This window comes from Aplidium turbinatum, chromosome 18, assembly GCF_918807975.1.
Source record: "Aplidium turbinatum chromosome 18, kaAplTurb1.1, whole genome shotgun sequence".
In the NCBI taxonomy this organism is placed as follows: Eukaryota; Metazoa; Chordata; class Ascidiacea; order Aplousobranchia; family Polyclinidae; genus Aplidium; species Aplidium turbinatum.
In genome coordinates, this window is record NC_137489.1 from 3,175,363 (window position 1) to 3,202,512 (window position 27,150).

Consider the following 27,150-nt stretch of genomic DNA (forward strand, 5'->3'; position numbering starts at 1 on the left):
TTTAATTATTTGGAACGTCAGCAGATCAGAGGCGGAGCCCTGCTCCCGTCTCTGGCTTTATCGCCTTTTTGTTTGATCTCTTGCTTAAGACCTTTTGTAGAGCCGGCTTGCGTCAAATTTAGCAGTTGCCTAATGCATGCTTAGCCTACAAGCAGTTGAATCAGAAAAACTTCAGCCTAGCGGCCCATTCCTTGCCAAATTTGTTGAACCAGTCAAAATAGCAAATTTGTTAAAATTAGAAGTAAAGAAGTAGAGGTATGGGAACAAAAAAAAAATTGTAAAAGGGCAAAAAAACAATTGAATGAACTCAATACAAGACTGCAGAAAAAAACAGTAGGCCTATGCGAATCCTCAGAAGAAAACTGAATTTGCAAACCAACTTGAAAAATTGTTGTATGAATTTTTGGCTCGTTTCAAGGGCTTTGATTCTCATGAACATTTGTTTGGTGTATTCTCTTCGCCATTCAACACAGACATTGTCAAAGCACCTGGTGATATCCAACTTGAACTGATTGATCTTCAAGAGAAAACGGATTTGAAAGCAAAGTATAGGATATTTAGAAATGAATCTTGGCGATTTTTACCGAAAACATCTCAACCAAGATGACTTTCCACATTTGAAAAAATTCATGGCTTCAAAAATGGCTCTTTTTGGCTCAACGTATTTGTGCGAGCAATTTTTTTTCTAAAATGGACGTCATAAAATCTCCCTATCGATCGGTTCTGACAGACAAACACTTGGAAAATGGACTTCAAATTGTGAGCACTTCCATTAAAGCAAATTTGGAAAAAGCCGTGGGGAAAAGAAGCAAGCAGCAAACTTCTCACTGAACTCGTTTAAAGATTGTGTGACAATAGAATTGAATAGCAGTTTTTTTCAGAAATTTATACTGTACGTCTTAACTTATTATTTCTGCAAGGAGATCCCCTAATAATACCATATGAATAACAAAAAACTACTTTTTTGTGCCGGCAACTACTAGAAATTATATGTTAAATAAACATGCGGCCCGCGGTTTCACCCAGTTATTTATGTCTGGCCCTCCGGTAAAAAAGGTTGCACACCCCTGGTGTAAAGCGTCAATTTGCCTCATTCATCACATTTTTGCCGTCACGGCAGAATTCCTATCTTTCGTGTAGGCTACGTTTCATTTCGTTTAATTCGTCACCCCAGACCTATTTATCCCTGGCAAACATTTTTCTCTGCTAATTTGTCATTCGAGTCGTGTGTTCAAATGTTTGCGTGCTTAGATCGTTTGTTTGACATTGCTCCTCTTCATGGGCTAGCCTATAGCCTATTCAAGGGTGTGAGGGGGGTGATCACCCCCCCACTCATTGAAGTGAATTGAAGACAAGAATGTTCATATTAAAAAGCACACAAAAAATGCTGCAAAAGGGTTTTAAACTCCGATTACTACATAAATTTGCAAACTACTGATATTGAGTGCGCGACTCTTAGTAAAGTTAACAACCTTCACAGCATCTTGCACAGGAATGGTAATATGCAGTAGGCCTACTTTGAGTAAAATTTGTATACTCTCAGCGATCTCCGAAGTTCGTAACGCGATCCCTCAAGGGGTCACGATCCCCAGTTTGGGCATTCCTGATGTAGAAGATACTGAAAGGAATCGGAAAAGCATAAAAAGTTAAATTTGAAAAAATTGGAGTTGGGCCTTTTTTGAATTTACGTACTCAATTGTGTTTCTCCTGAAGTTCACGCAATCGCCATCCTTGCTCAATGCAGTCGGCAGATAAAAGCTTTTGATAACGTTGAATGAACTCAATATATTTGTAGATTGAAAACATGATAGAACAATAACAAAATAAGACGTCACAACACGCGGGAAAGGACACAGAAACCTCTGTTGTTACAAACGACTCGCGATTATAAGCGGACTAAGCTACTACGGCGAGCAAGGGTTGTTGTTTATATCTTTATAACTTTTGAAGTTCTCTGGGGATAAGTAACAATGCAAAAGGGCCAGATATTAATCAAATTTGCGTTATTTTGACATACACGAGCACGTCTGTCAAAACACATTTTTTTAAAAATGATCTAGAAATTTAATGAAATTAAAAATTTACTTTCTTAAACATTGCAAATACAGTAGATAAGGAATATAATTATTGCAGCCATCAAAAATAAAAGGTATGAGTATAATTGCAATAATATGGAGAACAATCGTTCGATTGTAGGTTCAGCCGCTGATACTTCGCGTGAATTCCTCCCTCAGCTGCAGAACCTGCTTCGGTGATTGGTGGATCTTTCTCTGTTGGTCAAATTAAAAAAATGTTTCAATGGAAGTTATTATGACGACATAAAAAATAGGAAAGAATTCAAAAGTTTAGACCGGCACATAGAGGCAGGATTTAGGTACATTATCGAATGTATAATATTATCACGTATTATATGCCATTGCAAACTATATCTACAATAATACAGTAGAGTTCGTCTAATTCGTCGCCTTAAGAAGATTAGAAAAAAGTGACGAATTATGCGAACTGACGAACTATGAAAACATGTCAAAATTATAACGGCTACTGCCAAGGCCTGTAAAAATGTGACGAATAAGGCCAACTGACGAATTATTTGTAGTACTTGACATAATCAAATCATCATTGCATGTCATTTAATCAAAGACTTGCACCATTTTTTATTCTATCGAATAAAGCAAAAATTCTTTCTGGCTTGAATCTGGCGAATCTGAAAATGTGAAAATTGGCGAATCATAAAATCAAAGATTGATTGATGGTTGTTTAGTTAGTCGCCTCTCAACCCCCAATGTAGTTTGAGGAGACATCGCCAACTTGTGGCAGCAAAAGAGGCTCTCGGGCCCAAGAGGCCTAAGAGCAGGGGTTCTTAGTTAGGGATTCACACACCACTAAGAACTGCGAGACCTGTTTTTAGGGATGCGGGGAGGCTGAATCGTTAGGGTAAGTTATAATATGATTCTAATATGACGTAAGAAGCTATTCTTTATCGGACTTAAAAAAAAAAACGTTTTGAATTGTCAGCGACAATCACTTTTCAGCCAATTCTAAAAAAAGGAGTGCGAAATCGGCTTGGTGACTTCAAGGTGGTGCTTTGTAATGTACTGGAGCTGAAACTTTAAAATTTTAATGTTTGGTGGGAACTTGCCCTTTAAACCCGTACCTGTGTCTCGCATTTTGTTTCACGCATTTTTATGACGTCATGATTGGTCGCTTTTAAATACGCTTCCTTGACAGTATTGCGATTTGCGACATTCCAAGCCTAAGTTCTATCGACTTAGTGCCAAAGTCGCGTAGACGTTCACGTTGCAAACTTATGTTTCCGTGTATGTTCTAGTTCAAAGTCTGAGTTGCAGGTTTACGTTAAAATAAAATTATCTTTTTGTGTATGGTATTTTAATATTTTTAATTGCAAGCAAATTGACAAGGTCACGGTGAGCAGCCATGAAATCCGCGCACTTTCTCAAAGTACAGTGCCGAGTGCCGACAAGGCAGAAGATTAAGAACCAGAGCGTTGGGTGATTATCTAATTAGCGTAGTTTTCAACCAATTGACAAACGTGAAAAAGCACACCTGAATTTTCGCCTCCAGCAAAGGAAAAAGACTTTTCGCAACAAAGAAAGCATTTTCTTTTATCAACGCAGCCTTTTCCCGCCTTCCTGTCTCACAACGGACGCAGCCAACCGTGAAGTCGGTGAATGAAGTCATAATGTCGACAATGCCCGATAGAATAGATTGCTGCAACTCAGGCAGAAGCATCTGCGTGGGGAAAGTCAGAACAATAAAAATTTGAACTTATTTCCTTTTAAATCAAGGCTAAAAACAGATTAAGGCTAGGTGAATTTATGTAGCAAAAATGTAAAATCCTTTTCTGCATGCCACTTTCAGTGATGCATATTGAAATGTTTGGGTATTCATTGGGATTATTATCTTTTCCAACAATCGTTTCTGCTAACATACTAAAACAACCCTCATGTTTTTGCTTTTACTTTCGCATTCATCAGATGAACGTTGCAACTATTGCTTGAATGGATACAGAAATACAAATACGCATTGTCGTATTTTTGTCATAAGTAGACCTACGGCCAGTAATTCAAACTTTATATGACGTGGCAACGGCCTATTGTTGATTGGGCCGCCCGGATTAGCCAGACCTTGTTTCAGCTGGCCCTAAATCACCAATCACTGTATAATTCTCTCTGTGTCATAAGACGACCCGCTTAATCGGACCAACTTGACTTTGGCTCAAGATGGACCGATTAAGCGGAGTTGACCATTGTGACGTCACCTTCATTGAGCTGTCCACGTGCTCGATCACAGCTCGGGTGAACGCCAGTGTTGCCCTGGTCAGCCTCACAAAGCAGCCATCGTAGCAATAGTCCATGAAATTCTTCAACCCAAGTCGGTGCATTTCGTCAAGTAGCTTCTCTGTCTCCTGCGGAACATGTCAACATAAGTTAGCAATAAGGGGATTCATTATTATGACGTGGAACTGTTCACCATGTACAATTGACAAAAGATGATCGCAGATGTCAATTTGAAAATGTTGACATCAATCAAGTTAGACCAGGGGTGGGGAACCTGCGGCCCGCGGGCCGAATGCGGCCCGCGTAACTGTTCTATGTGGCCCGCGTCAAAATTTCGTAAAATTTTTTTTTTTTTCTTTTGCAAAAGTGAAATCATTTGAAGCTAAATTACCTGTGGAAAGTACAACTTGAAAACAATAACACCGCACATTTTCCTACCTTGCAAGAGCAAAAGCTTTCTACAACAGCCAAATATAGGCTACCCATTGCCTATGTATGTGTCAATCTTATGGAGACATTTAATGCAAGATTTTTGGACATAAAGAGTAAAGAAATGGAGTTAGATATTTTTGCCTCTCCTTTCAATGTGGTTGCAACTGATGTTCCTAGTAACTTCCAACATGAAATAGTAGAGCTCACAGAGTGACGGTACGTTGAAAGCGATGTACCAAAATATTCCACTGCTCAACTTTTATCAACGCTACATAAATGCTGATGATTTTCCAGTCATGCGGAAACATGCTTTGAAACATGTGTCTCTGTTTGGAAGCACCTACCGTTGCGAGCAGTTTTTTTCCAAATTGAATTTAACAAAAAGTCGGCTTCGCTCCAGACTGACTGATAAAAACGTGGAGATGTAGTTAAGAGTTGCAACATCTTCCGTGTCAGCAGACATCACACGACTCACCAAAAATAAAAACTTTCAGAAATCCCACTAGCTGTGAAAGTGAAATAAATCATTGTCTACTTCGCTGCATTTTTTATCTGTAAATAAAATTTCGAAATTTTAATGGCCCGCCTGTGTTATTTCTCATTTTATGTGGCCCGCAATACTAAAAAGGTTCCCCACCCCTGAGTTAGACCGTGGAACTGCTCAAGACAACAAAATCCGCTATTTTTACATTGAACACAAAAATGACGGATTTTGCTATCTGGGTGTTCGCCATACACCATGGAGAAAACCTAATTAGTAGTAATTACTCTTCAACTTGAAACTGTTGACATCAACCATGTCTATTTCACGATTCAAGTGAAGTGTGGCAGCAGCTTGCAGGGTACGATACGTTTAAATTAACCTCTCAGAAAAAAGGAAAAAGAATAAGCCTACCCGCTAAAGCTTAAGTAACAGTTTGTTTGTATATGCCAAACGTAGCAGAGGTCTAGAAAAAGGTCGGCACTAACGAGAGTAGGGTGGCTAGTTCCTGTCTCTCGGCCGCCTTTCTTTCATCAACTACACCCACCCAATTTATTACACTTTGGGTAGAGGTGAGCGGTGTTTTTCAACAACCAGCTGAAGCCGGGAGTCGAACCAGGATTGCATCATTGGAAAGCGAGCGCTTTATCCGCTGCGCCATCCCACCGTCTCAGAAAAAGGTAGAAACGACAAATGGTAAGTAATCTATCCATACGATTGAAGGGTCTCTTGTTTCCGTATTGCAAGGATTGGACGCCAACGAATGTCTACTTTGTCTAATGGCATTTCTCTATGCCCCCCGGTCGCAACTTTCCGAAAGGTACCATACAAAAATTCTCTACTTTGAAATTTGACCAATCAGAATCGCGCTGATCAGTAGGGTAGGCACTTTAACATTTCATTGATTGAATCTTTATCCTCGGACTGGGAAAGCTTTTTGCAGAGCTTAATCCTGGCAGTTTCGCATACTTGTAGAGGCTTTGAATCACTGACGCAGGCCCGGTCACCGAGTTTGACAGAGTGAAGTTTCCGATTGTTAAAGTCTTTTTGTTGCCGGGGAATTATTCCATCCATTAGATGCCGCTGAATGGAGAGCAGTCCTTAACGTGCGTTGCTCACCTCACCCCAAGAGTCGAACTAGCGCCACTTGATCTTGAAGCTTCTTCGTTCCAGAAGTCACGCGCTAAACAACTGAGCTATCGGGGCGGACTTAAAGACAGCGTGACTTTAACATTTACTACTTTGAACGTTATTTGGTAATTACAGAAGAAAAAAACAGCAATAGCAGTGGTGAGAATCAAACCCACGTCAATGAAATGACTACCATCGCCTCTAACCCTCTGCGCCAAGTCAGCCGATGACTTAATTTAGCTACGATTTGCGTTTTTCCTTTGTTTTTTCGAAGTTTTAACAAAGGGGATTTTTTATGGTACTTTTTGGGAAGTTGCCACCAGGTTTTGAAGGTCAACCCTCGACCGAAACTAAATCTTCCAATCGCAGATCTTCCAGAATGTTGCCGAGTTGACCAACGCTTCTTTGGGCGTCCACGAGAGTTATTTCCATGGACGTCAAAGGACTGGATTTTCTTCGGCCACGCGTCTTCTTCCAAGCGTTGCATGTGTCCGTACCAACAAATTTGCTATGAACTTACATCAAAGTACATTCCAGCGACATAACTTATAAATGAGTTACCAAACGTCATCAGCAACACATTTTGTTACCTGCGGCTTCTCCAAGTTTGTGGGCTTCCATGTTTCCTCGGAGTTGCGCAGCCTCGTTGCATCAATCACTTTCTGCTTATGGTCGGCCAAGGTGGATTTGATGGAAGTCACCAGCAGATTGTTCAGTTGGAAGGTTAGGTCAAGACCGAGACGATTCAACTATAGCAACAACAAACCTGCATCAAGTTCTCGCAGTAAGCTCAAATCGCTTCCCAGCCGGCAAATCAGTCGTTTTTACATTGATTCAACGTCTGCAGACGTTGATATGCAGGCAAAAAAACGACTGATACGCTGGCTGGGTTATTTATTTTTGTATTTTGTCAATACGGCGTGTGGTCAATGGAGATGACACTACTAGTACTTACAGCGTGCAATACACCAGCCGGCCTTCAATGGAGGCAGATGAGAGCAAAACATTGCAATGTTTCAATAAACAACGCGTTGGTTTTTCATATAAACGTCGAGTCGAAAAGAAGGGTACGACCAATAAGAATCGCCCAATTTTACCCTGAATCAAAAGCCGTATTTACGAAGTCACCGCAACACAATATGATGTCATAGCACGACAAACGTATCTATTGCATATCATCATCCGTTTGTACGGGTTGTTCCTCGTGCAGTAGATGAGATACGTAATAATATAATCTATCATCATCAGGCGTTTGTTCCCGCTAGCAGAGGTCCGCCAGTTTTTGCGGCCCTTTTACAATGCTTTCCTGTTGTTAGGGTTGATTCTGTCCAGGTTACTTTGCACAGATGACGTCTCTCACCACTGATGCCGTCTCTCACCAACCCTAGTCGGCTGCACAGCCGAGTGGTGAGAACACTGGAACGGCAATCGAAAGGGCGCCAGTTCGACACCGCTCAAGAGCATGCGGTTGTGTCTGTGGCAGGACACTTAAACCCATGCCTGAAGGTGGACACGAAGATTGGCTTCCTTGCCTTCCCGTCCACTTAATCTAAATCTTCAACCACCGGGTGTAAGCCTGGATACGAGGAAAATAACAACCCTAGCCATCTGTGTTTGGTCTTCCGAATTCTTTCCCCTGGACAGAAATCTTCTTTACCATCACCGGCGCCTTGTCATTAGACATATGTTATACAATCCACATGCTCATACCATCGCAAACGGTGACTGCTAAGGAACTCACTGATGCATTCTACTTATTTCATCTCTCGAATAATTTCATTTCTAATTCTATTCTTTAAGATTTTTTTACACATCATTCGAAGCATTCTCACTTCTGTTGTTTCCATCCTGTTTAAAACAACAGTGTTATTATATTGCATATAGTTTGTATAACCTAGCTCTCACCTTGGTACAGTGGGACCGGGCGGTTTGGACGCATTCCGCCACCTCTGTGACGTCAGCACTCCTGCCAAACACCTGTTGGGTGAAAATGTCTACGAACGACGCCAGCTCGTTCTGCGCCCAGATGACGAATGCTGGAAACAGAGTTGCGAATAACAATAAGTTGAAAAGGAGAAACAAACACCACTTCGACGTCACACATGAGAATTAAATGTTGAAATCTTTTTCGTTTAGGATTTGTTGTGGTCTGAGGGCAGGGGGGTCTTCTTTTATCTCTTCCAATGCAGTGCCCCGAGCTACACAAAGGGAGACGTCTTTGCAATCTTAGACAAGGCTTTTCAAACTATTGGTCGCGACCTCAAATGGGGTAATCAAATCGTTATACGAGGGTCGCCAAACACACTAAAAATGAAACTACAATGGGTACTTCATACGGGAAACTTTCCAAGAAGTCGCATAGAAAGTTCGTTCCTGAAATGGGCTCGCACAGTAAAAAAGTTTGATCTAAGACATGTACGTTACAGGGTGTTTCATTTTTTGTAAAGAGGAAAAAATTGAACTGATAGCAACACCTTGTGCATGCGAAATGTTGTTTTTTCGATATAATTCGCTTTGTGGAAAAGACACGGCAATGAAGTCTCTTAAGAAGGTATAGGAAAGCGGCCCTTCTGCGCATTTTGACACCAATTTCGTCTCTATACCATGTCCTGTTACCAAGTTATTGAAAATCCTCTATTTTTAGCCCCACACCAGCTCCGACCACGCGGTGTCACATCTAAATGACGTCATAATGGAATAAAAATTTCATTTTTCAAAGCAGTATCCAAAACCCCATCATACAAAACGTTTTTAATTTTGAAAGTGTGGAAAAAATGAAACACCTTACTGTACGTGTTCTTAATTTATCAATAAAAACAGCCTGTGACAGTGTGACAACACAATGCACAAACTTACATGAATAGCAGCCAGGAATGCCTTTGAAGGCCTCGTTGAACTCCCTTCCGGTCTCTTCCAGATGACTGAAAAACACCTTGCATAGTTTCCCCACGTAGAGAGACAAAGATCCCTCAGTACGCAGCTGTCGCATCGCAAACCGAACAGCGCCGCTCCGGTTGTCAAGAAACAAGTTGCAAGCCTTCAAGAGAACTCTTGTTAGCTGTTGTGGTGCTAGTGATGGAAGCTGCATTTGCAGCTAAAAACACGCTACTGAAACAATGCTGCGCTGTTAAAAACACTGCTAGACCGTCGTCGAATTTAAATGGACAAACAGCTCGACAAAGTTTCTTAATACGAATTATCTTTTGTAATCGATGTCATATTTGTGTAGATCGTGACCAAACAAAAGGTGGCGAAAAAAGAGTTTTACAAAGTTTTTAGTGGGTTCCCAGATCGCAAAATCCGTTATTTTTACATTAATTCAACGTCTGCAGAAATAACGGATTTTGCTGTCTAGGTTAAAGCGCCTTCTTACTTGCTCCGCAGCATCTTAACCATTTGATCAATAAAATGTAAAAAACGTTTTTGTTTTCACGAGAAAGCGATCTTACTTTGGCTGTCTCCTGCAACTTAATGAGCAATATGACAGGTTTGGCGACAATACGAGGACCCCCGCGTAAACTTCTATCTGGGGAAGATTTCAATTCCCTGAAACACAAAGGATTAATATTGTAACAACCCGATCATCTAACCTAACCAAGCGATAACAAATTTTGAAAACATTCTTTTACAGTTTATCAAGTACATTATACAATTTATTAAGTACTTTATACAGTTCTTTAAGTACTTTATACAATTCATTAAAAACTTTATACAGTTTATTTAGTACTTTATACAATATATTAGATACTTTATACAGTTTTATTTAGTACCTTGTACAGTTTATTTAGTACTTTTTGCAATATAGTAAGATGGGACAAAAAACAACAAGGTAGTTAGGAAAAAAAAAGCAACAGCCCTAAAAAAATTTAATGTTGCACTACAAGAAAAAATTTTTCAATATTTTTACAATAAATTTATGTAAGAAGCTTATCTCACAACTGGACTGTTTTATAATTCTTTGTTTCAAGTTTGTTTACATGAAACTGAAAGGCTCAAAAATCACATTAAAATCACTTTTTGTATGATTGCCTAAACTCAAACCAAGTGATAAAACAATTTGAACACATTTTTTTTACAATTTATTAAGTCTGAAGTTGTTAATTATACAAGAAAACTTACCCTGTAAACAACATGATAATGAACTTGATTAATGTTTATCGTCCACTGAGCGCCAGCTAGCGGTGGAAACACTTCGTACGATATTTTATTAAGAAATGCAGAATGCAGAAAAGAACTGATGCAATCCCCAAGACAGCAAAATCAATCATTGATGTTCAATCGATGTTTGCAGACGTTGAATTAATGTAAAAATGACCGATTTTGCTGTCCGGGCACAACAATGCTCAGTGGCAACCGACCTCGATAACACGTCTATCAGTTGGTCGGTTCTGTCCTGAAGTTTCGCTTCAATGTCTGTCTTCAATGGCGAATCTTTGATGTCGGCAAGATACTGCTTTGCTACAATTATACCAAGTCACAATGAAATGCATGTAAAACGTAACCAATCAATACATGGGTGACATTGAAATTACTGCAACGGTTTGACAAATGTATACAAATTCACAGGTGTTCACATTCTTCTGAAAACCATCTTAGATGTGGTAATGTATCTAACCAAGACGTAGCCTAATGGCGGCGGCGTACAAGATAACCGTGGCGGCCTAATCGTTATCGAATTATAATTTCATGTGATGTTGTTTTCTGAGATCTATCATTTCAGACATTTTCTAATCGACAAAGCTTTGGTAGAGAGTTTGCTTTTTCGAACCATAAACAAGCAAAACAAAGTAGTCTTAGCGGGTTTAACATAATGTAGTACCACGGCCACCTAAAGATACGGCCTGATTTGTCACATTTTGCAGAAATTTCCAGGTTTTTCTAACTTTGGGCAAACGTTTAAATAAATTTTTCTAAAAATTAGATTTTTACGCTTTCTTTTTTCTTTTCCCCAGATGACACAATAGGTTTTAACATCCTCACATGTTGAAAAACAAAGACAATTTGATTTTGTACATTTTAGTCAGACTGTTAATTTTCAATAACAGTCTGATTTTGCATTTTTCAATTTACTTTTTCTCATTTGCTACTGCTTCCCCAAGGCAACAAAAAAGTTTTATGTCATTAGGAAACCTCAAAAAGTAAAAACATCTCGAAAAATGTCAGTCAAGCACTAGCAGTAGCTGTAATCAAAATCTGCAAAATGTGACAAATCAGGCCGCATCTCCAGGTGGCCATGGTAGTACACACAAATTTTGCTTTGTGTGTTTGTAACCCGCTAAGGTTACTTTGTTTTCCTTGTCTATTTTCTAATTGTTTTAAGAAATGCAAAAATGTTAAATCACTATTCAGAAAAACAGCAAAACATATTCCTTCACCGGTGAGACCGGCTTGTCTGATAGAAAATCGGAGTTGGTAAAGACTGACAAAAAGAGGGACAGAAATTTATCTGGTTTGCAATACAACAGAACTTACTTTTGTGGATAATTTCCACTGCGCGTTCAAAGTAGCGCTGGGCGATGTACACATCCAGATCTTCAGGCATTTCCTGCAGCCAATCAACGAGCAGCCTCTCATCATGAAACACGACAGAGGTGTCTTGTTTAGTGGAACGTTGTGGGCTGGTATTGTCCTCAAAATCAGAAAAAGCTACAAAAACAGACAAGGCTGGCCTTAACATCATCATCATCATCATAATCATCATATTCCATCGTCGGTTTGTTCCCCACTAGTGGGGGTGGCCGATTGTTTCCGCGCAGCAATTGTCTTAATCCCTTTTCTCCATTTCATCCTGTCCCTTGCATCTTCCTCCTTCAGTCACTTGTTGTTTAAAACAAAACTCCCATTACACAGACAAAAGATGGAAAAAAGCGAGTTTGGAATGAGGCAGTAACAGCGAAACAAAAAGACCAAAGAAAACATGAAGCCACAGAGAGGAATGATCTGACAAAATAAAATGAAAATTAAAGATGCAGAAGATAGATAGAAACGGAAGCGTTACTGCAGACAACTGGTCGGCCATGATGCTTCATGATGAAGACCAGAATCTTTTGAAGCAAGAAGCAGAGAGACAGGATGGATAAGGGTATAGGCGCCGACTTTTCAAAAAACTTTGGGGGGCGAGAAAGGTGATGACGTCATAACCATAACGCTATTTTACTCAATTAAAATAGTCTTTGATTAAGCTTACTGTCTTGCTTATACTGACACCTAGGTCGCAAACCGAAGTTATTATAACCGCTGCTTGAAACAATTAGTTTTACGCATCCAGTACGCCTAGTCGTAAAAAAATTGATATTGTTAGTTCATAATTGGAACGGTTGAAAAACAAGCCGATTTATTTTCTTTTCGTGCGAGTGAATAACAGCAATCAAGACAGTGAAGTTATCGAAATGAACCGCAAAAAATTATGATCTCAAGCAGAGTGGAAACCCGCTATCAGTTTTATTAGCTTCGTTTTGCTAATTACTTACCTTAAGCGTTAACAACGGCGAAGTGTTTTCTGTTTTTTATCGTAAATCTTTAGTCTTTTATCGCATAGGTAGTGCAGTTTTCTCATAATTGTTGATAGTGCCAATAGTGCTTATTGAAGCAAAACACGGATGACAGTTTGAAAAATTCATTTTTTCTTTAAGCTGTCTTCACGTAATTGTTTGTTGTGTCGTAGTTTCAACTCGATAAAGTTTGCTAAAATCGATTTTATGTTTGAAATACAGAAAATCTAACGGACGTTTGGATAACTCGTGAAATGAAAATAAACATTCAACCTCGCATTCGCTTTTCGCTACCACGCGTTTTTACTTTAAAGTTGCTCCTCACGCGCGGGAAGATAAGCACTAAGCAGTGTGTGACTGTGAACGTGCGTGCCGTGCTCATCTCAGTAGTAATTCACGTTCCAGAGAAAGTCATGCGATCAGCTGCTGTTTTGCTGGCAAGAGCAACATAGGCTGTTTTTCGTTTTTGGCATTCTTTAAGTCCGTTTAAAACTGTAAATGATCTAAATCTCTTTCGCGAAGTATTTTATCTTTTAAACACCACTTGTAATAGCGATTTTGTTGCCCCTCAACCATAAATTTACGGGGGCGCCGCCCCTCGGAAGTCGGCGCGTATGGAGGGCATGACTTTTAACAAAGTTTTTAAAGCATTAGTTTCTCCATTAAACCCAACTAAAACAACGTTATATAGCCTCTGCGAAACAATAGACGACGATAGTTTCCCGAAGCAAAACATTCGCGCTATAACGTCGGTCGTCAAACTGGCAGCGTCAACATCTTTTAAAATCAAGTGAAAATTAATTATTAGTCCCTTGGCCTGATTTAAAATACAGCGTATTTTGTCGGCTTTTTTTCTTTCCGATAATACCCAACAGCTTTTTCGTAAAAAGATCAAATTTGACAAATTTAATGAAGACTTTCAAACCAACTCACGGTTGAATGAGTTTGAGGGGGATTTTGGAACAGGGGAAGCCACAGTTTCATTCTTCTCTTTGTCACTGAGATGATTCCGTTTGGCCTCATCCATGATCTCCAACCACTCCCGCTGGATGATAATCAGAAGACAATTATGTATGAGGTGCAATAAAGGCAACACGTGGTCACTGGTCAACTGTGATTCACTGGGCTAGAGGCAACATTAATAAACATTTAAAAAGACGTTCGTTTCCACGCCGTACTCTTGCAACATGAGAGTTTTACTTCTTAATTCCAAAAATTTTCCTCAACCAAATTGTGGAGGAGCTCACTAAGAAGAAAAACATGTTTACACCGACTTACCTTTTCCTTCGCGTTTTCACACTGGAACATCCTGGAATTTGGAAACACCAGCACTTTAAAGGCATTCTTTACAGCTGAAAAACCACATGTAAAAGTTATCTGGGACTTCTGGGTTGTTAATTTGTGGTTCGAAACACCACAAAGTGAGGTCAGGATTCGTCAAATTTCACAGTATGATAATAATAAAAAAAACCTGAACAGAGCAAGCTAGCATCCTCATGTACGGGAACCTTTTTCCTGAGCTATAATTGCAATTCTTTAATAAAATATCAAGACATATATACTACACTCTCCAGTCTAAACTATATAATATTCTAACTAACTCATCTTTAAGATAATGAGCTGTTTAAATCAACCTCGCAAACTAAACTTTTTCAATGTTTCTAGTTACAAAATTTATTCTTAACAAAGAGATACCATATTCCTAGTAGCCTGAAATAGTAAAAGCTGATATCAATTCTACAGCACTTCTGAGCTCTATCGATCTTGCTGTTCGTTGTCTGATACGTAAGAAAACATAATGTATAGTATCGTCTTATACGTTGGCAACAAACCTGGCTCCTCGTCTTCCATGTAATAGCCTTCCTTCTCTGTAATGCAACGAATGGCTTGAAAATGTAAGCTTCACTGAAATCTGCATCGCAAAAACTAGGACTATTCTCAGTAGGCTATCGTCATGACATGCTGCTGCCCAGAACTCTACCAGTCTACCAGCTATAGACGACAGTATCTCAGAAATTTTATCAGAAAGTGATACCAAAGGAGAGATATGAGGCAAGCTTTTGATGATGGACTTGTTTTAATTTTTGTTTGATGTAAAAAAACAAACAAATTAGATTTAATTGTTTAAAAGTGATAAACATGCACGTCAACAAACGTGATTGTAGGTCTACCACAATGCTATCACCGTCACCAGACGCATTATTATGTATTAATATTGTTAATCTATGATGGCATAGTGACATTTGAATTCAAAATATCACCACGCTGGGTAAGTATCTTGCGCCGACCTGACAATCGCCAAGTTATCACCCATCAACCACCAACCCACCAAGAAATAAACTAGTCTATTAACAATATGGTACAAACCGTTGAGGCCCAGTCAAATACGTGCGTCATCAAACGTCAGCCCAACCACAAATTACATACCCAGTCAGCAGATGACATTTATTCAACGTCCACAGACGTTGAATCAATGTAAAAAACGACTAATTTGTCGTCTGGAAAACGAAGCCATGCATTAAGCAGCTTAGTGAATGATGACAACTTACTTTTAGCCGGCATTTTCTTGTCTACAAGAAGTCATAAAAAGAAAAGCACCAATTCATTCACAAGTGTAACATAAGAATGAAACAAAGAAACTGCTGGAACATTTCAACTTTTTCAAGCTAATAGTTGTTGAAAATGCTGATTTTCCAAGAAAACAAAACACAGAGCATTGCGAAGTCATGAAAGGTATTTTTAAAACATTAAATGGCTGACAAAAGCCAATGGTAATGATAATGGATGCTCATACTTTTACTGATTGGACACCAAAGAAGTTTCAACGCCAAGGTAACACACAGGCCATAGTAAACAATGCATGCACTGATGCAACGTTGGTTTGCATCAAACCGATGACTGCAAGATCACTGGCTTATCTACATTCAGTTTGCTTTATAAAGCAGCCTTCGTTTTCTCTCACAGTTTAAAGAAACATGTTTTAACCTTGGAAAACATTGCAAGCAACAGAAGTGATTAGAAATGAATATTTCCGAATTTAATTTCGAATACCACCGATGTCGTAACATAGGCGGCAACAGTTCATAAAATATAGAATGAGACTGTGTGCCAGACATTTAATTTAGAAATTTCATGTGCTCTTATAAACGAAATTTCCCGCGTTCATTATACCGTGCTTGTCCCAGACTTCACATGCATTTCGTTTCGATTATTATTTATCAAACAATTTGTTTAGAAAATTCGTTTTGTGCGAGTCGACTTGGGAATGAAAGATATAAAATAAACAAAAGTCTCTTTTTAGAATAGATGTTTCCTGACATTATTTCTTGTTCTTAACGTAGAATTGTCGCCTTACAACATTGAATCAGTGCAAAATAATGTTAGTTCCACTCACGTCCAACATCCCGAGCGTTGACAATGCCAAGTGTATCAATCTCCCACGATACCTGGAACTTATACTTCCCACTAGCGGTGTTTCCCCTTCGCGTGCCGGCCCATGTTGTCACCATGACGCTAATAAAAAAAACTGGGAAATTAAAACACCACAATTGGATCAGGGACGTCGCCACGGATGGGCTTGGGGAGGAATCGTCCCCTCTCCCCTAATTTCATCTTGCTCTGTAGTAGTAGTCCAGTTTTAATCCGGCGATGTCCCCGTTACCGAGGGTGGCCGGATTCACCTCCATGTGCCGCAATCGCCTTCACACCATGACCTTGCCTCCATATCAAGGTGTCAAGTATTGAAAGTTGCTTTCTCCCAAAAACACTGTTTTAATACCATTGTAATTTATGTTGAATGAGGTTACCTCCCCAACAATTGCTTTTACCCCCCTAAAAGTTTCTTTCTAGTTACGTTACTGAGTTGGACGTGTGGTTAAGTGGTTAAAGTATCTGATATTAAGCCACTGGTTAGACGCTTACCTAAAGCAAAGCCGTGTAGGCTTATGTTCAAACTTGGTAACCCAAACAGCAAACATAGCCATCAAACGCATCTATGCTTACCAGTCATTGAAAAGGAAGAGGTGGACTTTCCCAGTCTGTGTGAACGTGGCCATGTCAAGCTCAACTACATCTCCATCGTGGACCAGGTACCTGCCAGGAGCTTCCACTATGCTCTGTAATGTAACAGCATAGATTAGTGATATCACAATCACAAAGCTTATCAAATAAACAATAACCTTGGTTTGAACCAGTTAGGCCTACCCCGGTCCAAGCTAATAACATATCATATCTTGTTTGCCTGGCCTTAGATATTTGCACGATTTTTTCTTTGTGGAAAGTGCTTGCCAGAATATCACAAATTGCAAGTGACAACACATGTTTATGGCTTTGATGGTTCAGGTATCATTTTTGTTTTGTACAGGTCCTCAATCTTTAGCCTGCACTACCAAAGACACCAATCAACTGTGATTAACAAAGTGTAGGATTAAACCCTAATAATTAGTTATAAGATGTTGATATTTTACATTGACTCAGTAAAGTACTGAATTATGTGTTTGATGTAGCAGTGTTATCGTGGTAACGTTGTGTTTACATCCTTATTAATGTTCTCTAGTTAAACCTGTGTGTAAGTAGTAGATTTTTTTACTCAACATGTAGAAAGTGTTAAAATAATGCAAATAATGACAAAGGTTTGGAAAAACATGATCACCAATGTCTGAATGTGGATATTAGATCAGGTCCCAATTGTCATCATATGCACTAAAAACTTAGGACGTACGCACAGACACATACATTGTTTAAAACAAATGGATATTATTGACCAACATCTTTTGAGAGTTAGTAGCTGCATAAAGCAAGAAGCTGACCATAGAACAACCAACCTTGCATCCTTCAACCTTTCCAATTAGAGCTGACATTACTTTGCGCTGCTCCTGCTCCTTATCTTCTTTCAGCTTCTCTCCTTCATCTTTTACAACTTCATCTGATCAACATCACAAAATGTTTGAGTTGATGAAAACCATATGATGTACAATTTATTTTTATTTTAGAATGACTTCAGCTACATATTAAACTATGACAGTTACAGTAAATCAGGCCAACTAACCCACTTCATACATCGACAGGTATCCTGTTTGAGGTGGGTAATTTAACATTTCTTTTCCTTTAAAATTTGTTTAAAAGTTTGTTTTTTAAAATATTGCGCATGCTTATCCAATATCCATCTTCTGTCAACCACTTTAAAAATAACTTCTTTGTTAAATGCACGTCAGACGCAGAGAGCTGTAACGTTCTGCAGAGTATAGTGCAGTGGTTATCAATCTTTTTAGGCTTATGGCACCCTACAGATGAGAAGTAATAACACCACCTTCAGAAATCAACACAATAATAGTAGTGTAGACCTAACAACAACAAAAATGGGGTAGGCAATTTAACAAATTAGAAAACAATTGCATGTCCAGTCAAGCCGGTGCTAGAAAGATGCCCAATTACAAATAGTATATAACACTTCAATTTTACTTGGAGATTAAATGCCACTATTAAACGGATTATTGATAAAAAAAAAAAAGGTTTACTTATTTTGAAGTTAGTGTGAAATTTAATTAATTGACAGTTCTCTCTTGGCAGATAAAATGAGTAAAAACCTTTCCGTGCAGAACATTCACGTACGGTATAATACTGAACTGAAATAGACATTCAGCACAAATTGTACAAACATTGACTGAGACACCTCAAAGCCACAACAATACATTAAAGTAATCAAAAGAAGAGCCCAAAATGTAGATACTAAACTTATGTTCAGCAAATGCTTTCAAAACTAAACTTTTTTTGTCTTGAGTGTTATTTCTAGTCATAGTATATACCGGTGTAACGGTCCAGGAGTTACTGCGGTCTGAAAGTTACCGTAACTTCTGGACCGCGTATACGCAGTCTGAAAGTTACTGCCAGTCCAGAAGTTACTAAAACAGAGTTTTCAGATTTGACGCTTGCAGCAGATTTGTATAAATGATTTCAACATTGGAAACATGTTGAACTTGAAGACTTATCCACCATCGCATCCAACATGATTTACAGCAGAAACGTAATTGGGAATGAAGCGAAAATAAGATGAAAGTTAAAAGATGAGTTTTGTACCAGACATTGTTGCTTTTTGGAATGAAATTTGAATTTGTAACCTAACAATTTACGTAGGCTATCATTTTAACCTGATTTGTTTGTATTATACCATTTGAAGTTGTGTCCGTGCCTTACGTGAGTTGGCAAATAGGCTAAATTTGCATGGGGAGGTGATTGACTAGATCAGGGCTTCTCAAACTATGGGTCGCGACCCCAAATGGGGTCGCGTAATGAAAATTTGGGGTCGTAATGAAATAATTGGTCGTAATAATAAAATATTAATAAATAAATAAAGTCGTAATAATAAATAAAATAAACTATAACATATAATGAAATAATCGGATAAGCACAAGGAATGAATACCCAACCCTTTCTGACCTAGCCCTTGACAAACTCTTGCTCTTTTGCACAACATATTTATATGTGAAGCGGCATTCTCAAAACTCACCACCAACAAGTGTAAAAACCGATCCTCTCTGAAAACTGTTGAAGATGCTCTTCGCTCTGCTTTGTCTTGTATCATTCCACGAATGAATCACTTGTGCAAGAAACATCAAGCGCATCCATCCCATTAAATGATTTGTTTTTGTTCACTTTCCATCTTGTTAGCGGATTTTTTGTGATTTGTGAATTGGGTGCATTTGTATTGTTCTGTTATAGTCTTAATTAAGGTCGAATTATTCGTTTGTTATTTCTTGTTTTCATTCGTTGCTTTTTCCATGTTTCATTGTCGTTGTTTTCATGCTCCTTTCGATATTGTTTCACTACTTCAGAAAGAGAATTATAAAGTAAGCCAAAAAGAACCGAAACAAACTGAGGCAAAAGAACTAACTCCGTTTTAATGTCATTAACGTGGATGTCCCCATAATGGGGTCGCATAGAAATATATTTTTTAAAATGGGGTCGCAAAACAAAAAAGTTTGAGAAGCCCTGGACTAGATGACCACTTAGCCTATAGTCTTTTGCTGTCATCCTGATTGTGCTATAATGCAACCTACGATTCACAATGTAGTATTATGAGTGTTTTATTGACTCGTTGTAGGCTATGGCTCTGTTGAAACAAATAATTTAATTGATCATCGCTGCAAACATTTCAAAGTTTAAATCGTGGCTATATGTGAATCGGTGGCATTTAATAAGCTATACAGGCCTTAATATATCGTGCAAAGTTTGCATTTGAAGGCTGACTTGTTAGCCGCTGGTCTTGAGTTGTACTTGACGAACATAGTCTTTGACTATATTTTATGTAGGCCTATTTCATGAAAGTTAAAACCAAAGTTTTCCAGTGAATGAAGCACTGAGCCTATTTTTGGTCTGGTTTTTCATAACTACCGTTTTGAAGAAATATAAAGTAACTTAGGCTAAATGTAGGCCAACCGGTAGTCAAAACGCCATCAACCTTCAGTGAGTAGGCTATCACAATCTCACACGAGGGGAAGGCTTTAGCTTTTACGAAAGTGTTGAACACTTTGAGATTCCAATGAATTTCCGTTGGACTCCCATCGAAAACACGTGGTACGAAACTTAAAGTCTAGAATTATGGTTTCGTGGTAAGAATATTTATCCTTGGGATTCATCTTTCGCATACTTGCAGAGGGTTTAATCTACTGACCAAGTGAAGTTTCAGACCATTTACAAGTTTTCCCAAAAGAATTTCGAAAAAGCACACCCACTTACAATAGCAGTAACTTTTGGACTGCTTCTGCGGCGTTGCAGTCTGGAAGTTACTGTCAGTCCAAAAGTTACCAGCGCTGCCCGGCGTTTTCACAATCGATAGAAAAGCGAAAATTGTTTCAACTAAGTGTAATGAATTCATTGCTCTCAAACTAATGCAAGCTTTTCAGTTAACATTACAAAATACTTATAATTATTAATCTGACCTTTTGAGAGGTTAAAAATTCAATTATTTTTCAAAACAAAATTAAATAAAATTTAAATGAAATATTTGGCAACTCTTGTAACTTTTGGCATGCAGTAACTCTTGGACCGCTACACCGGTAACCATTGAAATCTTTGGTGCTACTTTCAATAGCACTAAACATGAAAACAGTTTAGTTTTTGAAATATTTGCTAAACATAAGATCTGCATTTTGGGCTCTTTTTTTATTAGATTACTCAAGCGTTCCAACTATTTTGATCCAAAGCCAAGATAATTCTTCATTTTTCTAAATTAAAAATATTTCAAGTATTGGTACCAGTACAATGAATGTTATATGTTTGATTTTATCTACCGGTACCAGATGTAATGTAACTTTACTACAAATTTTTATTGGCAAAAAACTCAGCAAGGTCTGTGAGGACGTCGTAAAATACACAACACAATATACATTACATACCTGTAACTTTTGTGGCAAACATTGAGGTCATTTCTTCCATGAGATTCTTCTGCTCAGTGAGAATGTGGCTGAGTTGAAACATCTCTCCTTCTAAGTCTGTCAATGAAGCAAGATTTGATCATTCATACAAAAACACAGCACAAATTCATGACTTCAGTTTCATGTTTTTTTCATTACATATCACATTATCACAATCTCATGTTTTGTTTTCTGTCAATTATTATTTTAAATATTGAAAACTAAAGCAAAAACTTCAAAGTTTGCAAAAAAATCTTTATTAAAAAAATAGATGTTACTTGCAGTCATAGCAGATGTAGGCTAATGAAAAAACTTGTAGTAAGTACATGGAAGTCAAACACAGCAGGTAAGTAGATAAAATCCAGCGATTACCACTAACCAACTTATTATAAAGCAATAGACACCTACAACTTACACGATATTTCTTTGGCCGTGTCAATAAACTGTTGATAATTACGATAAACTTGCTTCTTTAACATCAATGCTGTCTCATCTCCCAAAGTTTGTATCCGCTGCTTAGTTTCTTGCAAGTCCTTGTCTCCATCAGATTGGGAGCTGATGCTTATTGCAACTAAATTGACAAAGTCATTCACAGACAATTACACCTACACGTATGTTCAATTGTTCAGGTAATGTGGTATAATATAGCTTGTAGGAAAATAACACTATAATATTATTTTTTAAATGTAACATACCATGACCACTTAAAAATAAGGCAAGCTATTGACAAAATGCAAACTTACATTTTTCTGGATCAAAATTCCTAGAACTTAACGTCTTCCCAAGCGTTGTTGAGTACTTTGGAAGAGCTTTGCTGCCTTCCACAGCCATGTCAGTTCAGTTAACAAATAATCTACCCACTATTTACTTATAAAGTCAATACAAACCTACACAAGCAAACGACGGTTAACACAAGACAGGCCATATTTTTGAAAAATAGTTAGCCTAGTTGTCATTATCGCGCAAGCTCTTTAACTCACTGAGCTGACAAATGTGCACTATTGTATTGACCAATGCAGGTATGACATATACATGGACCACATGGTTTCATGTTCATGGACAACTAATGTAGATAGCCAGGAATCAAAAAAACAATGCTGTTAAGTCAGGGCCGGATTTAGCTGATGGGGGGCCTGGGGCACTTTTAGATCGGGGGGCCCCCCTTGCAAAAAAATTTTTTGCGCCTACGGCGCGAAAAAACGCCTCTGCGTCTACAGTAGCATCAATCCAGCACTGCACATCATTTTGTAGAAACTTCAAAGGCTGAAAGGAAGAAAAAATAACACATAACACAACATTTTTTCCACGTAGGGGGGCCCTTCTAAAGTCGGGGTGCCCGGGGCACCTGCCCCCCCTAAATCCGGGCCTGTGTTAAGTGCTCTAATTTAAAATGCTGACGAACAAGGAAAGAATCCAGATACAAGTGTCAAATTTTGGGTTTAAAACCAGAGTTGCCAGACTAAAACTTGCAAAAAAGGCCAAACTCACCAAAAAAAAGGCCAACTTGAGGCTAAATAGGTAGAAAAAAGGCCAAAAATAAGCCAATCTCAAACAAGATAAAATTAGCATTTAAAGTCGTGACTCAATGTGCCAGAATCCAAGCTTGGATTTGTTTTTGTTGAATATCAGCATTCAGCAGCAGAATTGCCAGACTATGAAAAGGTCTCAAAGCCAAAATAATACAAAAAAAAGGCCAAACAAGGAAAATATTAAATAAGTCAAGTCAAGTTAATTTATTTTGTTTCAACAGCACCATATATTAACAAACAAGCAGAGTAAATGTAATTGTCAAAACAATGCATTGTACAACTGTTGGTTAGATTATGGCGCAATCAGGATGGTAGCGAAAGACCATAAGCAGTCATCCAGTCAGCCACCACCCCATAACAGTAAATCTAACTACACATTCATACACACTAGTGTGCAGAAGAAGGTAGGCCTATTTTTTTGAAATTTTGAATGGTACAAATCTTGATTTTATGATATAAGCAAATTAACATCTTGGTTGTTGGATAATTAACAAAATGGATATCACAAAGTATTTTGAACGAATCAACTATAAAGGTCCAATCAACACGGACCCATCAAGTTATTCAACATTGCGTGACTTGTGTGACTGCCACACCAAAACTGTGCCATTCGAAGTGCTGGATGTGTTTGGAGGGAAACGAAAAGTTTTGGATCTCGACAAGATTTACAACGACATTGTGACAAACAAAAGAGGAGGGTTTTGTTACGAAAACAATGGACTGTTCACTGTTCAGTTGGCTGCTGGAGGAATTGGGATTTCAAGTAGAAATTCTACAAGCACAAGCATACAAAAAAAAAAACACAAACGTTTCGACCAGAATTTTATCATATGTCCTTACTGGTAGGTAGGCTATATAAACTATACAGCAATATGGTATGTGACTTATGTGTAGGCTAAATATGCGTAGGCCATGTAGGCTATAGCATCAAAGAGTGGATGTATGGAGCAATGGCTATGCACCAGTATGGAATGATGCTGGTAAAAACGCAACAATACAGCTTTGGGAGCAGTAGGCAAACCAGCCAATTAGATTCACAATAATGTTCGTCATCCAAATTACCTGCGCCAATAGTGAGCGTTGGCTGAGAGATGGTACCAATCCTAATGTCATCATTTAGGTAACTTGTGGCAACGGCGAACGCTGGCTGACAGATATTGGTTATGGTGGGATTGGCTTCGTTTTACCTTTGAAATTTGAAGAAATGATCGAGCAGACTCAGAGGAATGGTGTTTAGCCTACAGACTGAAAAGGATGGACCAGAAGAAAGAAGAATATCTTGTCGAAAAAGTTGTGAAACAAGTTTTGAAAGTTAAAATTTTGACACCTTTCAATAGCAATAATTTTTGATTGTTTTCAATGTTTCTCAGCAACCCAATATTACAACAGATCAAAGCAGGTGGAACAAGAAGACACACATCCCATAGAGAAACTTACAAACATTGTGCTAAGAAATAAAAAATTCTGGTTTTATAAACCATCAACTGCACATACTTTCAGCAACCAATCGTGCGAGTATGGAATCAAAGTTTAAAGTCTGCAACCAATTTTATTCATCATCCGATTTCGACTCTTGGTCACTCTATAAAGCATCTCCCACCGCAGCTCTCGATTCCTCACAACCTCCTTCAACTCTTCCATCACGCTTGTTATTGGCCACTGTATCAAGCCATGTCGTTTTGGAACGGCCTTTTCCTCGACCTTCCTCCAGTAACCAAAACGTCTTTTTCCAGTGATGTGCATTTTTTGGCACAAAATATGAAAGTTTCTGTTTAACTATTCTAGCTTTTTGAGATATGTTCGACTTAAACTGGTCCAAAATCTGTTTATTTGTTGCTTTTATAATCCAAGAAACACGCAGCATCCTTCTCTAACATCATAATTCGAAAGAGTCAATCCATTTTCTGCCTGTTTTGTTCATTGTTTCTTTCTCGCATCCGTAAGTTGTAGTTGGAATACAGTAGGCCAGGCATGGCCAAATGGCGGATCGCGATCCGGTTCCGGATCTTTTCAACTTTTTTTGTGGATCTTTCAAGTTGGCTCTGAAAAAAACTTCAAAGTATTTATTTTAAAAATTGCTAATTTTTTTTTACTTTTTTTTTAAATATTCATCTTCATGAACTCGTAAAAATCATTGTGAGTAACAGGAAACCACGTTTCGATAGTATTGTGAAATCAAAGCCCACTCATCATTTTTCTCTCTAATACCAGACCTGTTCATTACAGCACACTCATTTACTGATTTTTAATCAAATTATGTATATATCGTATCTTGACGCCTTGTTTTAGATGTACCCAAATAATTCCATGTTTTTTGTATGATACAAAAGGAAAAATGCACATCTTCAGCCAGTGGCGTAGCCAAGGGGGGGTTTTGGGGGTTACAAACCCCCCCTTTGGCACGCGTGTGACGTCACGAATCACGATATTGAGAATGATGCTTTCAGTTTCTATGTCTCTAAAACAAAGTTTGCCTAATTTTAAACGAAACTGCATTAAAAGAACGAGTTTTGCCAATACCAAACATTCGAATATCTCAGCCAGGAATTAGCAACAAGAAAACATAGAGACTTAGCTTTATTACCGAAAAATGTCCAAGAAAGCATGATCTTATCCTTTTGCTATGCCACCGGACAGCACTATGTTACAGGAATATTTATACCCACATTTTTGTTGAAAATGCTCTCAAAATGCACCGAATTCAAAGTAATTTTTAAAAAATTTCTGGGGGAGGCCCCCCAGACCCCCCGCCGCTGGGTGTCGTCTTCAGCTCATTGTGGATCACTAAGTTCTCAGATTTGCCGGTAGTGGATCATGGCCAAAATTATTTGGCCATCCCTGCAGTAGGCTATAATATAATACTTTTGACCAGCTTCAGCTAATTTTATTAACTAGGCCTAGTTTAGACATTTTGTTTCATTTATTGCTGTGTACAACCTTTTTCTCTCGCAAATTATTTAGCCAGCGCATTCCTTAAAAACAATAAAAATCAACAAAATTATATCTGTGTTTGTTTCCTTTTACAGAAAACGAAAAGAAAACAGACCAAGTTCCACCACAGACTTGGGAGATTATATACAAGTTCGACACAACGCCAAGAAAGACAAGTGATTTCGAAACCATGTATGTATACCAGCAAGATAGCGAGTCAAGCTTTCTTAAATAGGCTACAACACAATAGCTTCTATACACAGTGAATCAGGAATGACTTTCGCATGGGGTCATGTGGTCAAAAAACGAACATATATTGATCCATACACGGAGATCCAGATGACGCATACTACTCAAAATGTTGAAGAACTAAAAAAAGTTTTGAAAGATGAAATGGGTTTGAATATTGATTTCAATCTTCAGGTCCAAAACAAGGATCTTCAGTAGATTTGTGCATTAGCCAAGGCGTTCAATTTGAAGCGAATGAACGGTGCGAGTAATGAACTTTCTGTTTTCCACCATTGACAAGGCTTAACGTGAGGTGGTGCAGTAGCACGATTTTTCTTATCTTATGATTAGGGCCCACAAAACTCAATAAACTAAAATTTTTTTAAGGACTTTGTCTATCCACGAATCACAAAATCAGTGATGTAGCCTACACGCATCGTTTGACGCCGTCAGCGTAAACGCAAACGTTCGAAAAACCATACGCCGTATGCGTCAACGCAACTTGTAAAAAAAGTTGGCGGCGTCAGCGCATACACTAGCGTAAACTAATTTTGTTTGCCAGGTGCCAAACATTCAACGGTATAAACCACTCGAAACAAACAAGTTTTATTTTCAATTTCCACGAAGATACACAAGCATCTGAAAGTGTTCATCTGACATTTTGCTGTGTTTTGGTTCCAATATGTCTTTGCCCATTGAAAACATTCTTTCAACTGCAGCGCTGGAAGGTATTGGCGTGTTGTAGGCCTAGCGAAAAAAATACATTAAAAGGTATGCGTTCACGCTATGCGCTAAAAAAACTGCGAAAACTTTACCCCGTAGCCTCAAGCGCAAACTATCCAAAAAAATGTGGCCGCAAGCGTTTGCGTAATTTATTATATATATTATATATAAATTTATTAGCGTAATTTATTATATATTAGCTTAATTTATTATAGGTTATATAAATTAAAAGACATTTTCTGGTTGTATCAAGAAAATGAAATATCTTCTGGCAGGTGTTGGTTGTAGGCTATTACTTCTGGTTGTATTATGGTTGTATTTTCATAAGACAACTTCTCGTTGTATTTTCATAACACAACTTCTGGTTGTATTATGAAAATATTTAGTTGATAGGCTACTGCAAAATGTTGTTAATCAACAATTCTTGCCATGCTGATAAGCACCGCAAGTGACAGTTGTCTAATAATCAAGAAATACGGTTTTATAGACTCTCAC

At 38.3% G+C, this 27,150-nt stretch overlaps 1 protein-coding gene and 1 pseudogene across 3 annotated transcripts; one reads left to right on the forward strand and one right to left on the reverse strand.

Annotated features, from left to right (window-relative positions):
• Positions 1 to 1,765: 1,765 nt before the first annotated feature.
• LOC145787537 (exocyst complex component 8-like) lies at positions 1,766 to 22,126 on the reverse strand. Of its 3 annotated transcripts, none has more exons than XM_082599295.1 (18): positions 21,988 to 22,126; positions 21,660 to 21,815; positions 21,227 to 21,322; positions 17,657 to 17,757; positions 16,836 to 16,948; positions 16,228 to 16,346; positions 14,666 to 14,701; positions 14,112 to 14,185; positions 13,767 to 13,878; positions 11,815 to 11,988; positions 10,701 to 10,800; positions 9,792 to 9,888; positions 9,199 to 9,379; positions 8,248 to 8,378; positions 6,933 to 7,091; positions 4,280 to 4,426; positions 3,565 to 3,750; positions 1,766 to 2,270 (listed from the first exon to the last, which is right to left on the reverse strand). In XM_082599295.1, exons 1-18 carry the CDS (start codon positions 22,073 to 22,075, stop codon positions 2,199 to 2,201), a joined length of 2,142 nt encoding a protein of 713 aa, XP_082455421.1. In that variant the 5' UTR covers positions 22,076 to 22,126; the 3' UTR covers positions 1,766 to 2,198. The 3 variants fall into 3 exon arrangements, with proteins under 3 accessions (XP_082455421.1, XP_082455422.1, XP_082455423.1); XM_082599296.1 differs by lacking the exon at positions 14,666 to 14,701 and adding an exon at positions 15,383 to 15,403; XM_082599297.1 differs by lacking the exon at positions 14,666 to 14,701.
• A 1,142-nt stretch (positions 22,127 to 23,268) lies between these two features.
• On the forward strand, positions 23,269 to 26,151 carry LOC145787885 (arylamine N-acetyltransferase 3-like; annotated as a pseudogene).
• Positions 26,152 to 27,150: the final 999 nt, after the last annotated feature.